The following is a 14,732-nucleotide window of genomic DNA, read 5'->3' on the forward strand; positions in this document are numbered from 1 at the left end:
TCCCCTTATCACACGAAGATTAGCTAAACGAGGTGTGATAAACCCCAGCGACCCATAGAAGCCACCCAAAATCGAGAATCGAGAATCGAGAATATAGATTCGAGAATCAAGAGTCTCCCGCGTTTTGCACTCGCTTATCTGTATGCTCGTGTGCTGGAGGATCGATGGGGGGCTGTTTTGGTAGTCTCCTGGGTGGTATTTTTGGGTTCTAGCAGCTGATAAGCACATTTTTATGTTTATTTTGTTATTTTGTTGAGGTATCGCCGTTTTGGGCAAACCTGTTGTGTGGGTTTGTGGGTCAAGTTTAGTCGCAGATATGCTAAACATCTTAATCATGTGGCAAATGTGGCTTGGGATACGATTTTCGGCCATCTGCGAATTCGTTCTGATTCCCCTTCAAATTCGATGCTCTGTCTGCTAAGCTCCTTGTGGTTTTATGGTTTTTTGAAGGTCTAGATGATGGAAAAGCTCTGTAGATGAACTATGGTATATTTTCTTGTTTTTTTTTTAAGTTTTAATAAATTATGTTATATATTGTTTTGGTACTTAAACCTTAAATGTCTTCCAAAACTATATCTTAATTGTAAATTTAGGACTATTAATTAAAAAAAATCTAAATGGTAAATCAGACTATGTAGAGATGTTTTTTATATTAGGAAATTCTGAAAACATCTTCTTACTATCCCCTTTTTTTCTATGAAATGTTAAAAAATATTGTTTTTATCATTATTTTTATTCAACAACCAAACCTCAAACATACAAGCATATATTAAGTTGAGTTACCTACTTACTAATGTGTAAACAAATTTGGCTTAGACAAACCAAAAAAAAAATCAAAAAAAGTAACTTATGCATAATTTTTGTACTTTTAATAACATTTTTGAGCAATATCTTCAATCTTATTTGATAAAGAAAAAAGAGGGTAAAAGTACCCTTATCGTGATAGTGCAACCGTTACGTACTTTATGTACATCACTTTGATATCGACAATGTGTTGTCAAGTTGCCAGTTGTGATGGGGGTGTTCTGTGTTTGGAATTCCTAAAACTAAACAACTAGAAATCATCCGCATGCATGTGCGGCACCGAGGGACTTCCATCGCTGCCACTTTCGGTGCCGTTGTGATCCTCGCAGATGAAATGAGCTGCCCTTTCGCCGATCATCACGGTGGCCGCATTAGTATTGGCACTGACCACCGATGGCATAACACTGGCATCCGCCACCCGAAGGTTCCTCAATCCGTGGACCCGCAAACGTGGACTCACACAGGCCTCGGAATCGGAGGCGGGACCCATTTTCACGGTGCCCGATTGATGGTAACAGGTGATGGTGAAATATTTGGCATAGCATCGCCAGTACTCCTCACTGCGGTAGAAGGAATTCAGATGATCACATTCCGCGATGGGAATGCGAGCTATTTCGGCGCGATGATCCCGAAAGGCTTTGGTCTGCTCTAGGGATTCTATATAATGTATGCCCCTTAACAATGTGGCTACATCCTGCTCCTCCGTTAGGTAATTGCTGGTCAGAGCGGGTGCTTCCTTCGGATCTCGACTCCTCAGTCGCAGTTCACCTTTAGCCAAGGGATGCGAGAGTAGCACGAAAACACAGAGAAGATGCGATTCCTTTAGGTATTCCTGCAGGGGCTGAATATATTTCTCTTGGAAGGACAAGCCTTTGGTGAACATTTCCAGTGCTGCATGATCGGCTCTACGGAAGAACAGGTGATGGTTTTCCGTATCCGGATAGACACTTTTGCTACTCGCATTGGTGTTGATGAAGGACACCAGGGAGGCGGTGCTGTGAGTGGCCAAAGGGCCTCTGCGATGGATTAGGTACTGATATATGCCATCCAGCATGCCCTTCTCGGTGACTGCCTCGGCCTGACCCTCGTCGAGTCGCAAAAAGAGTGGCACTAGCACATGGTCCTGCAGGTTGCCTCCAACGCCTGGGAGATCCAGCTGCACGGGTATGCCCAAGTCCTCCAAGTGTTGAGCGGGACCAATGCCGGAACGCAGGAGCAGAGCTGGTGAATCGATGGCTCCGGCAGAGAGCACAACTTCCTTGGCGACCGCCACTTGGTGGCTAACTCCGGCCTTTTCGAAGGTGACCCCCGTCAAGGTATCAGCATCCAAATGCAGTTGCGTCACCCTGGCATTCTTCACCACATGAAGATTGGGTCGGGTTCGGTATACCGAACCCAAGTAACCCCTGGCCGTGCTCATCCTTTGGCCTTGTCTCACGGTTCCCGGCACATGCGAATAGCCCGTCTCACTGCCCTCCTGGAATCGCTCGACGTACGGCAATCCCAACTCACGGCCGCCCTCGATGATCATCTGATGAATTGCATCATCCTGTCGCTCGAAGGCACCAAGCGTAGCATAGCCCTTGGGATATGTGGCATTACCCTGCGGCGTCACGGATCGTTCAAAGAAGGGCAAGACGTCGTCATAGCTCCAGCCGCTATTTCCCATTGCCGCCCAGCCATCGAAATCCCTGCGATTGCCGCGGACATACAGCATGGCATTGGCTCCTGAGGATCCTCCCAACATCCTGCCACGCGGCCAATAGCAGCGACCATCCCTCATGGCCTGACACGACTTGTCACTCGGTTCGGTGAAGTAATTCCAGGTGAATGCCGAGTGCTGAAGGCCAAAAAATAATGCCGGCAACTGAAACAGATTTCGAATTTACAAGTTTAATAATTTACTAATGTTATAAGAGTAAATAGGTAGTAATATATGATATAAGTAGCCATAATAAGCTTAGATAGTATTGAAATCAAATCAACTTAGATCACAAAGCAGTATTATTATATCTTTGCATTTACTAAAATGTTTTAGATTTTATGACTATAATTAAAATGTTAATGCCTGCCTTAACTTTTAACTTTGGGGTACATAAACTAAAATACAGTTAGAGTTTTTGATTCTTATTTAAAATTTATAGAAATTGTACCCTTTTTGGATCGAAGAAAAAGTGTTATTTAAATACTCTTCCACAAGGAAACATTTCCTACCCCATAAAGTATATATGTTCTTGATTAGCATGACTAGAAAAGTCGATCTAGCTATGTCCGTCCGTCTGTCCGTATCTACGCAATCTAGACTCTTAGTTTAAAAAATATCTGCATGAAACTTTACCAAAGCTGTTACAGGTAGAATATAAGCCGGATCGGACGATCATATAATATAGTTTCCATAGGAACAATTCGAAAAAATAAAAAAAAAATATCCTTTCTTTCTTTTATAATATGTTTGGGGTTATAATAATAATAAAAGATATGTCATTGATTCCAAAAAGCTTAAATTAGGGAAGCTCGACTGTAGTTGATTTTTTATGTAAGAACAAGTGTTTATTTAGTATTAAAAAAATGCTTGCATAAAAACAACGTTATCTGCGAGATAATAAAACCGTTTATGACCTTACTGTGTTAGGCAAGTATACACTTCTAATGAGTGAGGTAATTACAATCAAATGCTGGACTCACCTCGGATTCGACGGGTGGATCTCCGCCCGCCTCCAGGACGAGCACCTTCCATTGGGGATTCTCGCTGAGTCGACTGGCCACCACAGATCCTGCAGATCCGGCTCCGATGACCACAAAGTCATAGGGTTGACTCAAGTCCCCCCGGTAATCCGCTGGCCAGTGGCTGGCAGGTGAAACCAGGCATTGGGCGGAGAGAAGGGATTGCAAGAGGACAGAGACCATTCCACTCCACAATCCGATGGCTGGAGGAGCAGGATCAGTGCCATTTCCACATTGAAACGGACCGCCAACGGTCTGGCTGCCGGTGTGCGACATTGTGTTTTGTGTGCGTTTCGAATGGAACTCGATTGGACGCGATTTCTTCTATATCTGAGACGCACTCGCCGGTGGAGATTCGCTTTTATAGCCGGTTGTCTGATAAGCGGGTACAGTGCATCCTCCCCCTGCTGCAACCATCCGTCCGCCGAGGACGTTGACTCTGCCAACCGAGAAGCGCGTGCGAATGTGTCACGAATGCACAGGGAAAAAAATGTACTAAATAGCGATCGATTAGATTATTTATTACACAAAGAGATAAAACCCTGGACAACTTAATATTTGATATGTTTAACACTTTAATAAAAATTAAAAAAATTTTTGAAAAGAATCATTCTGAAGCTTAATATTTTCATTTAGCCATGTTGTTAAAGAATTTTTTTGAATTTCGTTCGTATTATTGAGACTGAATTTTACCAACTTTGAGTTCCATTCGATATCTGCGCATCTTTAACTATTAGAAAATTAGACTTATTTATGCTAACAAAAAATAAAGGTCAAATGTTGTAGCACAGTGTAGTCCATTCCATTTCTCAGATTCAAATTTAGATTTAGATTCCTAGATTAAGCACAAGTCGATTTCTATTCTGCGTTCGTTCGTGACCACACGCTTATAGCTGTTATTATAAAAACTATAACTCAATGAAAACCATCCATTTCATTAAATATAGAGCTATCAAAATTATATCGAATCACAAAGAAAAGGAGGGGAAAATTTGTTAATTTGTATCTTCGTTATCCATTAAAATTTCTAGAATTTCCTTTAAATATTTGCTTGTGGAAATGAGAAGCAGAGCATTTTTGCGGTAGGTAGAATTCTACTGGAACTAATCATATACCTTTTACACATTTTAATATTAACATCGCTTGAATACTATATTTAAAGCTATAATTTTGTTCTGTGTGAGTATCGGCATCAGCATCGTTAACAGCAGAATGACAATCGAAATCAGCTCACATTTGAGTGACTGATCCAGTTCTTAAATGGGTGTGCGCCTCTACTTCATCTCAGTTGCTCATTTGAACTACATTCTTCTAATTACTTTACATTATTTCCGATCGCTATCGCACTCTGGAAGAAGTAAGAATATTTTTTTATACAATATAATACAATTTATATGTTCCTTTTAATTCTTATTAGCGACTTACATTGTTGTTAGCGACAACTAGTTGGTTGTTCAATTTCTTAAAAATATTTATAGAAAAGAAAACTAACAAATTCATACTTTCAAAGTGCATAACGAAATGTATTGTACTAAAAAATAAAAAATATTATTATTTTTGTGGAAATTCGAATTTATTTTTTGTTTAAATCTACACTTTTAAGTCAGACGAAAGAGCTGCAAATATATTCTTTATTTCTTTTTTAGAGGGATAGACTTTACATTTAAACTGAAATATCTTTGCTGAATTGTGACGACTTTTAATTCACTTCACTGTACTTGAATTACCACTTGTTCTTTATTTGTTTTAATTTTGTCAGCCATATAAAGGCTCAAAAAAAATAGATTAAAAAAGAGCAAAAAAATGTAGAATAGAGAGAGTTCCACGATAGCAGATTCAGATAACAAATTGCTTTTGAGACTGAGGTCCCCCAATTGCACATTTTTATCGCTCCAAAAAGTCATAACCAGATAAAACAAGTGTCATAAACTCATTTATAGCACTAATCTCAACAAAAAAAGAACACACACAGAAAGACAACAAACGACAACAAAACAAGGCAACTTAAAAAAGGCAACTAAAAACAAACGCTTAACAGAGTAATTAAAAGTGGAGCTTAAAAAGGCGCTTAAAAATTAGAGATAATTATTTTTGGGGTGGGCAAGAATTCAGGTTAGCGCCACCTGGCGGTCAGAGCCCGCTGTTCATGGCCGTGCGTATAAATTGAACGGGGGCGGGGGGCACGGCATTCGCAGCGGCCGCAATTAGACTTCCAACGGGCGCGAAATTCAAACCAGCACTCAGATCTGCAACAAAAAAAGACAGTATTACAGGTCATTAAGTCGTCTATATAATTTAAAACTTTCAAAAATATAGTTAGAGTTATTGCGAAATCCAACTAGCACTCAGATCTGAAACAAAAAAAAACCAGGATTACAGGTCATTAAGTCGTCTATATAATTTGAAATTTTCAAAAATATAGTTAACGTTATTGCTGCTTTGATCGAACAATCTAAAAAGGGGAAATATCTCAAATTCCTACACTGAAGCAAAAATTTAATAGTATTTAAATGTATATTAAATTGCATGATTAAAATATTAAAAAAAAACATGATTTTCTTTAAAAACAAATATAAATTTTTGTTTAGAAGACAATAACTTAAAGTAGAGAACAACATTTTATGAGTAGAATTTTTCACATTATAATAAGTTTTAAATAATAATGTGATGATCAATATCATAATTATTTAAATTATAATATTAACAAGAATGTCCTAAAAATATTTATTTTGACTTTTACATATAAGTATAATAAAATATTGTTTTATGATCAGACATTTGTTTCTTCAGAAGACATAGTCAAAAGAGAACAGAGAAATTTTTTCAATTTGTCACTTATACATTTTCATTATCTGATAGTAAATCTGATAAGCTCTATACTTTTGTTTTTAAGCAGTAATTTTGCTTTTAAAAAGGGTAGTTCCCGTAGGCACTTAAATATCAAAAGCTTATTGTTCAGAAATGTCAATTTTAACTGGACAACATTTAACAGAATTTGGAAAATTAAATAAATATATTTGGCTTGCTATTATAGTAACTCTTATGGGACATTTTAATAAAAAAAGCTTTATAATAAAAAAAGACAATTGTGAAAATGAATAATATTTAACAGGATTTTGGAAATTAAACAATTAAAAAAAAATATTTAATGATTTTTAAAACCTACCAGAAGGATCGTTGATGGGCACGGCATCTGCACCATTTCCGGTTCCGGTGCCTGTTCCAGTAGCAGTTGTTAAGTCTTCGGCCAGTAGAAACTGCTGCGGATTGGCCAGGCTGGAACCCAGGAGCAGCATCACCATCACCATCACCATCACCATTTGAATTGATTTTAGGGGCAGCTCCGGGAGCGTCATCTTGCGATCAGTGGCGGACGTGGACTGACCCACTCGATCGCCGCACACTCGCATGAAAAGTCTCGAAAACCTTTTCCGATTCGAATCGCGGCCCAAAGCAAAGCCATGGCCCACTGGGGCACCCAAACTGGTCAAACTCGTAAGCTTCGCGCTGCCATTTGCCATTTCAGTTCAGTGGCCGCTCATAAATTACGGACAGAAAACGATTCAGAACAATGCTTTAAATGCATTTATAAAACTCTGAAATACTTATTAGTTTATTTTTAACGTAAAAGGTGTTTTAATTTATTAATTTACAGTTTTTTAATTTTATAGAATATAAGATGTCTTTCGAAAGTTGTACCCAAAAAATCTTTAGGAATTTGGAATTTGTTCAAAGTATGGACTAAAACAATTAACTCTGCCTTTTGAAATAAAATAAATATATTGTTGAATACTTTTACGCACCTATAGCTATGTAAAAAACATAATATACTCAAAAATTGTTGAAATTTCTATAGAAACCTCAATATTATCTTAAATAAATTAAAACTAATTGAAAATTGTAACGATCTTGTATTAACAGAATCGTTAGTTTGTCAGTCAAAATAGTATTTTTATTTACCATGTTTTTGTTTCTTAATAGTAAATTTTCTTTTGAAGCTGTCCGTAACCTATTCAATTTAAAAAGCCCTCAAATACTAAAAAATTATAAATCAATATTAATGTGCAGTCACAAAAAGCTTATAAAACGAATATACTCTAATAAATAAGTTACTGACTACGAAATCAAAAATAATCGCTACAAAACTGCAAAAGTTCATAGCGCTGGGAAATGTTTGTATCAAGTTTTCGCTGTTAGAAATAGAGAAAAAAGCATAAATGAAAATTAAACTGAATTGAATTGAAAATGGGAAACTGACAACTGCAACAAGAGTCAAATGAATGCCAAGATCATTACCAAAGCAAATTAGCTGACCCGGGGAATGGCAACAATGGCTATATAGTTCCCCCCATTATATGGTTAGGCAGTTTGCTAATTCCAATTGATATATGGATTGATAATCACAGTGCTGGAATTCGTTGACTCCCAGGCATTCAATCCAATTCAATGCCATAAAGAGTATGCGTCCCATTAGCCAAGTATGCATTTTATACTTTATATACTACTTTATTTAAAACGAAATGTTTATTTATAAAGGTTTTTATGTTGCATGAGTTACATGCGCTTGAAATAAAATGAAATTAAGAATTGTTATTGAAAAGTATTCTTGTTAAATGTAGATAAGTAAAGCTATAAGTCGCATTTAAAGAAAAGAAGGCTTATGAGGGCTTATATCATGCACCTCATTCAGCTTATTGATTTGAAGACTAAACCGCTTGCTTAAAGCTAGGTAGTAAACATATTAAAATACTACCTTTGTGTAAGAAAAATAATAGTAATTTCAGAAGCTAAGTGAGAAGCTATGAATGGAGAAGTCACACGCCATATATTTTCTATACAAAATATTTTTTTTCAATCTAGATAAGGAACAAAGAATGTTCAATACAGTATCGCACTGTCAATTTATTTTGTTTAAATAGATTTAAAAAATGGTATTTTCAGAAGCCAAGTGAAAAGATATGTGCCATATTAAGGTAGAGAAATCACATGCCATATATTCTGTGTACAAATTAGTTTATTGCTGTTAAATTGTTCTTAAATTATGGTACAAAAGGTGTAATACAATGGTACCTAACTCCAGCCGCCATCTCTGTAGTGGCGCCAATCCTCCTTGATGATATCCGCTCCCCTTTCCGCCAGCATTAAAGTCGGAGCATTTGTATTGCCCGTGGGAATAGTGGGCATTATGCTGGCATCGATGACCCTGAGTCCCCGCATTCCTCTGACCCTCAGTCGGGGATCCACGACACCGCCGGGATCCGAATCGGGGGCCATTTTGCAGGTGCCCACCGGGTGGTAGATCGTCTGGGAGTAGAATCTCGCCAAGCACTCCCAGAAGGCATCGCTGAGGTACTCAACCTCCGGGCAATTGCGCCACTCGTAGATATTCATGGTGGCATTTAGGGATTGCATCACCGGCGTTTGGCTCAGACGATGGGCCATCTTGAGACCCTCCACCATTATGGCCATGTCGCGCGGATCATCATAGTAGTTGGCATGGATGCGGGGATGAACCTTAGGATCCGCAGAGCGTAACTGCAGGAATCCCCTGGAGCGTGGACGCATCAGCAGGGGGGCTATCACAAAGGAATCCTGGTAGATCAACGGCTCAAAGGTCTCCGCGTAGTTATCCAATGTGATGGCAGCTCCCCGGCGACCCACAATCCCGCCATCGGCCCCATAGGCATAGCTGCCCATGAAGAGCTGGACATCGGGCCAATCCAATCGGGGATCCTGATACCGAGTACTGAAGAAACCCATAACCTCACTCACGGGCATGGCATAGAAGAAGCTATCGTTTCCCTGAAGAAACTCCTCCACCGCCTCTTCATTCAACATTTCGGGGACAATGAAGGACATATGACGATTCTGGCGACTGTCGAAGGTGAATACAGCTCCAGTAGTCGAGATGTGATCCTGTAGATTGCCACCCACTCCAGGTAAGTGCTGCACCACCGGAATGCCCAGTGGTTCCAATTGCTCCCGGGGACCAACACCACTGACCATCAGCAGTTGCGGACTGGCCAAGGAGCCGGCCGCAAGGATCACCTCCCTTTCGGCACCCACCGAATGCTTGAGCAGACCATATTCGAAGAGCACTCCAATGGCTCGATGGGATTGCGGATCAATCAGGAGTCGCTCCACGAAGGCATTTAGCACAATATGCAAATTGGGACGCTGCCAACTTCGTCGAATGTATCCCTTATTGGCACTGCAGCGCAGGCCATCCCGTAAAGTTCCATGTGGCGGGGCAAATCCAGTCTGAGTTCGACCATTGAAATCTCCATCGGGATGGACCATGCCCAGTTCTTGGGCAGCCCTCATGAAAATATCCAAAAGGGGTGAGGGGGACCTAAGGAAATGGACAAGAAATTATTGAGGGGGGCCATAGAAATCACAAGGGGTTTTCAGAACTAGTTACAAAGGTGTGTAAAAGAGCCATCGAAATCACAAGGGTAAAAAAAAAGTGCATAAAATTATGTAAAAATATATTCAAAATCTAAAAGTCGTAAACTTTATGTCGAAAGACGACCTTAATTTTTTAAGTTCATAATTTTTAGCACCATTTCAAGTGATTTCAAAACCGTAGTTATTTAAAACCCCTATATAACTACATCAATCGTAAACAGGGAATGCTGCAAAAATCTCTTGGATTTTAAAATATAAAAATGTTTTAAGGAAAGCAATAAAAAATAGAAACATCCATAATTCGGATTGAAAATAATATACTGTATATTATATAAAGCATACTTTATACACACTTATAAGTGATTTTGAAAACCAAGTGATTTTTGTAGAGTGCCCCCCGTATTTGCCCACTCACCTATATCTTTCCACGGTAATGGGGCCGCCATGTCCATGATATGGATTATGTTCATAGCCAGGAACCCGCATGTCCTCTGTTTTGCGGAAATAATGCAGCACGTTGGCATAGTCCCAGCCAGGATTACCCAGTTCCGACCAGTGATCGTAGTCCCGCCTATTTCCCCGGATATACATCATGGCATTGATGGAGCTGCAGCCCCCCAGCACCTTGCCCCTGGGCCAAAAGCAACGCTGGTCCTCCATGGCCAGACAATAGCGATCCGAGGGCTCCGTCAGATACTTCCAATCCCAAGGACTCCGCTGGAATACCGGGTACAATTGCGGTAGATCGACGAGCAGGGGCTCATCCCCGCCAGCCTCCAAAAGCAAAACATTCCATTCCGGATTTTCCGAGAGTCTGGCGGCCAAAACACAGCCCGCCGATCCGCCGCCAATCACAATAAAATCGTAGGATTCCCGCAGATCTTCGATGTGAATCGAACGGACACGGTGCGCCTCGTCCACAATATCCAACCGCTGCTCGAGGATTCCCTTGTTGAGGAGCAGGATGATCATGGCCGAGGGACCAAGGGTCAGCAGGAACCGCCACATCGTCACTAACGTGTTGATCGCCGTCATCGTGAAAGCACAACTGACTGACTTTCGATGGGAACCCATCCAGCGTACTCCAGCCAATTTGCTGATCCAGCTTAAGCCATTTTCGCTGATCCAAAGCAGCGATTTCTCTATGGGTGCATTGACCAATGTGGCAAACATTCTGCAATCCCAGCTACTCAAAGGGCAACACTGGACTGCAAAAGAATGATTTCAAGAGAAACTCTAACTCAATCAATTTTAAAGACGATAATGTTGTCATTAAAAAGCGAACCCAACATGTGGAGCGAAATCAACCAAAAATGTATATTTTTCTAAAATAATAATAATACAAAATTACTGCTATTAAAAATAGTTTTTAAAGTGACTTTTATATCTTACAAAATATGCATTTTGTTTATTATTATTATTTTATATAAAACACTTTTTTGTTTGATTTTCATTAATACAAAATGTAAAGACATTTATAAAGCAAATCTATAAACCCGATAAGATAATGCCCTATGATCATCAGAGTAATATATATTATTTAGTATCTGGTCATATATATTAAGTATGCTTAAACCTAAAACCCAAGTAGAACCATAAACAGCCTGATCAAAACAAAACAAAAATTAAAAAAAAAGTAAGCAAAAAATAAATTGAGAACTGTGATAAGCATGGCAAACAATCGATTAAACATTCAGACAATCATTCTGATACATACATACATACATATATTTATATTTATACTGACAAGTAAGGGATTTATCATGGGGGCATTCAAAAAATTAACGTTTATATGGGCAATTGTTTGTTTAATTATAAATTCACAATTGAACCAAAAGCGTTCTAGACATTGTACATTTAATAATATGAAAATGGATTAAATAAAGATAAATCAAAATACTATTTAATTATAATTAAATTATATTTTAATTATGTCTTTTTGTTTAGGGTTTAACTATTTAACAGGTTTCAATGTTTTCATAGTAGTATGTATACAAAACTATAGCTAAATCATTAAATATAACAATTTTTGGTAGCAGTTTCTCTTAAAATGTATATAAATCTTATTGTAGCATTCAGCATTCCTGAACAACCTCATTCTTCTGCCCGCGATCTTCGAGGATCATTTCGGCTCCTTTCTCGCCGATCATCATGGCGGGTCCATTCGTATTGCCCGCCGGTAACTCCGGCATAATACTGGCATCCACTACGCGAAGACCCTTCACACCGTGAACCCGTAGTCTTTCATCCACCACGCCGCCATCCTCCTGGAAATTCATTCGCGGAGCCATGCGACAGGTGCCCACGGAATGCCAGGCACCCACATAAAAGTATCGGATATAGCACAGCCAGTAGTCATCGGAATCGGGTGTTAATATATCACACTCCTCGAGTGGAGGCAACCAGAAACGTAGACCACATCGACGAAAAGATCGGGTATTGGTCAGCTTTTGAATATATCTCACATAGCGGAGTAGCGTTTGCTGATCCTCTCGAGCTTCGCCATAATGGTTTTCGATTTTGGCTTGGTCAGAGCAATTCTTGCCAGAGAGACTCACTTTTCCTCGGGCCAAAGGATGCATTAGAGAACCCATAATCTGCAGCAGATCCCATTTCTTCAGCATTTCTTGCTGAGCCTGAATTAGCTCTGGCCGGAAACCCAAATAACCAAAGCTGCCACTACTTCCCTTTGGCAAGAGAGTGTGGGCCACCACATGGAGATCGGGTTCGCCATGGCTGGAACTGGGTGAACTGGAGTTGATGTAGCCCATCATGTAGAAGCCACTGGCCAAAGGGCCCTTTTGGTTTTCCAGAAGATATTTGGTTATAGAAATGGGCGCATAGGGATTATCTGTGGGATTCCGCGTACTATTTACGGCACAATTGGAACCAAAAAACAGAAACAATGGCAGCATACCATGATCCTGAAGATTTAGACCCACCGGCAGGTCCTGGTAGATGGGTATATCCCATTTTTGGAGCTCTTTCCGGGGTCCAATACCCGAAAGCAGTAGCAACTTGGCGGAATTTAGGGTACCTGCACTCAGGATCACTTCCCCCGAGGACTTTGCCGTGTGTTCTACTCCATTTAGGGTGTAAATTACACCTGTGGCCTGCTTTCCCGCGGGGCTGATTAGCACCTTCTGAACTTGCGCTCCTCGTATTACCTTGAGATTGGGTCTTCTATTCACCTGATCGTTGGCCAGGTATAAGCGAGCACTGCTGCCCCTTCGGCCTTGGTTAATGGTCACGGGAACATGATGGGTGTAACCGAAGGTGGAACCGGCTATCAAGGGCTGTTTCATTCGGGGCACACCCAATTCCGAGGAGCCAGAGTAAATGAGATTGGCTAATTTTAGGCTGAGACTATTAGCTTGAAGGTAGGAGAGATTTAGGCGTCGTTGCAGGCGAGTGTAGGTCTTTTGAACCTGTGGCCAATCCCAGAGTGTCGAATTCCAGTTCTTGAAGTTCTGCCGACTGCCGGGAATATAGATGTTGGCATTGATGGCTCCACCGCCGCCCATCATGCGTCCATGCCACCAGACACAGCCATGACCAGATGCCATGGCCTGGCAGCATTTCGGATTTGGTTCGGCCTCCTCCAGGTACATGTACCTCGCATCGTGATGCAGGGCTCCACTCAGGCTGAAGATTTCGGACTCCAGTGGGGGCAGTTGGCCCTCCTCCAGCAGCAGGACCTTCACCTGGCACAGTTCACTCAGACGACTGGCCACTATGGAGCCAGCACTGCCCGCTCCCACAACTATATAGTCATAGTTCTCGATCTCCAATCGATCCTCCGGCGGATTGTGCTGCTCTGGCCAGGCGGTATTGTTGGCCAGAGCGAGACTGGAAGCGTTTAAGGCCATGGTCACCGATTGCATTAGGGAAATACCCAAGCCACTGCTATCCACCGAAAATAATTGGGCAACTGAGCAGGGACTTCCCCCCAAAATCAAGAGCAGGAAAACTCCCCCACAGAGGGTTTCAACGCGCTGTCGATCGCCCATCTTCAACTGATTTTTAACACTAATGAGTTGAATTGAAAACCGAACCGGGCTGTACCGCTTTTTAGACACAATTAAAGAATGTCGCGCACGATAACCATATCAACGAAATTATACATTTACTCTGCTGCCCGCTTTTATTTTATATTTCGCTCTGCTTTCTGTTTGGCAGCCATAAAAAAAACACGAAAGCAAACATCAACAAATTCAAGCCCATATATATTTATAGCTCTGTGCTTGAGGCCCCGGCCAACAGGTGGCGTAACAGAATTTATCGTATATGGAGAAAACACAGCTTTTTTATTGATCTAAAAATATAACACTCAACGCATAAAGATTTAAGGCAGATTTATAAAAAAACGTTAACATCCTAAAAGCTGACTTTATATGTAAAGCTAATCACTAAACGCTGAGTATATATTTGAGTTTAAGATACCGCAAAAGGTAGAAAAAAGCTGTCGAAATTAACAGCTAAAATATGATTTCTTAAATATTTGCATATCGATAATGTATTTCTAACTTATTGATGAACAATCGACCTAAATGATCTGCCAAATATTAATGTTCTTGAACTTTAACCAACAGAATATTGTATTTAGTATCAGCGATAGAAATAAGACTCACTTATCTGGAATAAATCAATTATCGAACAGCGACACATAAAAATTATATTTGTCGAAGATAGAGAAGCTATAAAATACTAAACTAATAGAAATTGAAGCTAAAAGAAACAATACCCTGACCAACTTAACAGCAACCACCTAAAGAATATATTTTGCTTTTTTTATT

The 14,732-nt window shown here is 40.2% G+C and overlaps 5 protein-coding genes across 10 annotated transcripts in view; 1 reads left to right on the forward strand and 4 right to left on the reverse strand.

Annotated features, from left to right (window-relative positions):
• Positions 1–14,732, forward strand: part of LOC108148113 (flotillin-2) — a 113,432-nt gene that overhangs the window by 80,357 nt on the left and 18,343 nt on the right. The window lies entirely within an intron of this gene.
• Positions 715–4,119, reverse strand: LOC108148105 (glucose dehydrogenase [FAD, quinone]). The gene is made up of 2 exons (XM_017274950.2): positions 3,490–4,119; positions 715–2,671 (listed from the first exon to the last, which is right to left on the reverse strand). Exons 1-2 carry the CDS (start codon positions 3,802–3,804, stop codon positions 1,055–1,057), a joined length of 1,932 nt encoding a protein of 643 aa, XP_017130439.1. The 5' UTR covers positions 3,805–4,119; the 3' UTR covers positions 715–1,054.
• LOC108148117 lies at positions 4,662–6,923 on the reverse strand. Of its 2 annotated transcripts, none has more exons than XM_017274967.2 (2): positions 6,695–6,913; positions 4,662–5,774 (listed from the first exon to the last, which is right to left on the reverse strand). In XM_017274967.2, exons 1-2 carry the CDS (start codon positions 6,882–6,884, stop codon positions 5,659–5,661), a joined length of 306 nt encoding a protein of 101 aa, XP_017130456.2. In that variant the 5' UTR covers positions 6,885–6,913; the 3' UTR covers positions 4,662–5,658. The 2 variants fall into 2 exon arrangements, with proteins under 2 accessions (XP_017130456.2, XP_041566662.1); XM_041710728.1 differs by lacking the exon at positions 4,662–5,774 and adding an exon at positions 5,798–5,879 and having other exon boundaries at positions 6,695–6,923.
• LOC108148103 (glucose dehydrogenase [FAD, quinone]) lies at positions 7,570–11,081 on the reverse strand. The gene is made up of 2 exons (XM_017274948.2): positions 10,352–11,081; positions 7,570–9,880 (listed from the first exon to the last, which is right to left on the reverse strand). Exons 1-2 carry the CDS (start codon positions 11,008–11,010, stop codon positions 8,599–8,601), a joined length of 1,941 nt encoding a protein of 646 aa, XP_017130437.2. The 5' UTR covers positions 11,011–11,081; the 3' UTR covers positions 7,570–8,598.
• LOC108148104 (glucose dehydrogenase [FAD, quinone]) lies at positions 11,877–14,686 on the reverse strand. Its single transcript, XM_017274949.2, has one exon. It carries the CDS (start codon positions 13,944–13,946, stop codon positions 12,012–12,014), a length of 1,935 nt encoding a protein of 644 aa, XP_017130438.1. The 5' UTR covers positions 13,947–14,686; the 3' UTR covers positions 11,877–12,011.

The sequence above is a fragment of the Drosophila elegans genome, unplaced genomic scaffold (genome assembly GCF_018152505.1).
Source record: "Drosophila elegans isolate 14027-0461.03 unplaced genomic scaffold, ASM1815250v1 contig_149, whole genome shotgun sequence".
Classification (NCBI taxonomy): Eukaryota; Metazoa; Arthropoda; class Insecta; order Diptera; family Drosophilidae; genus Drosophila; species Drosophila elegans.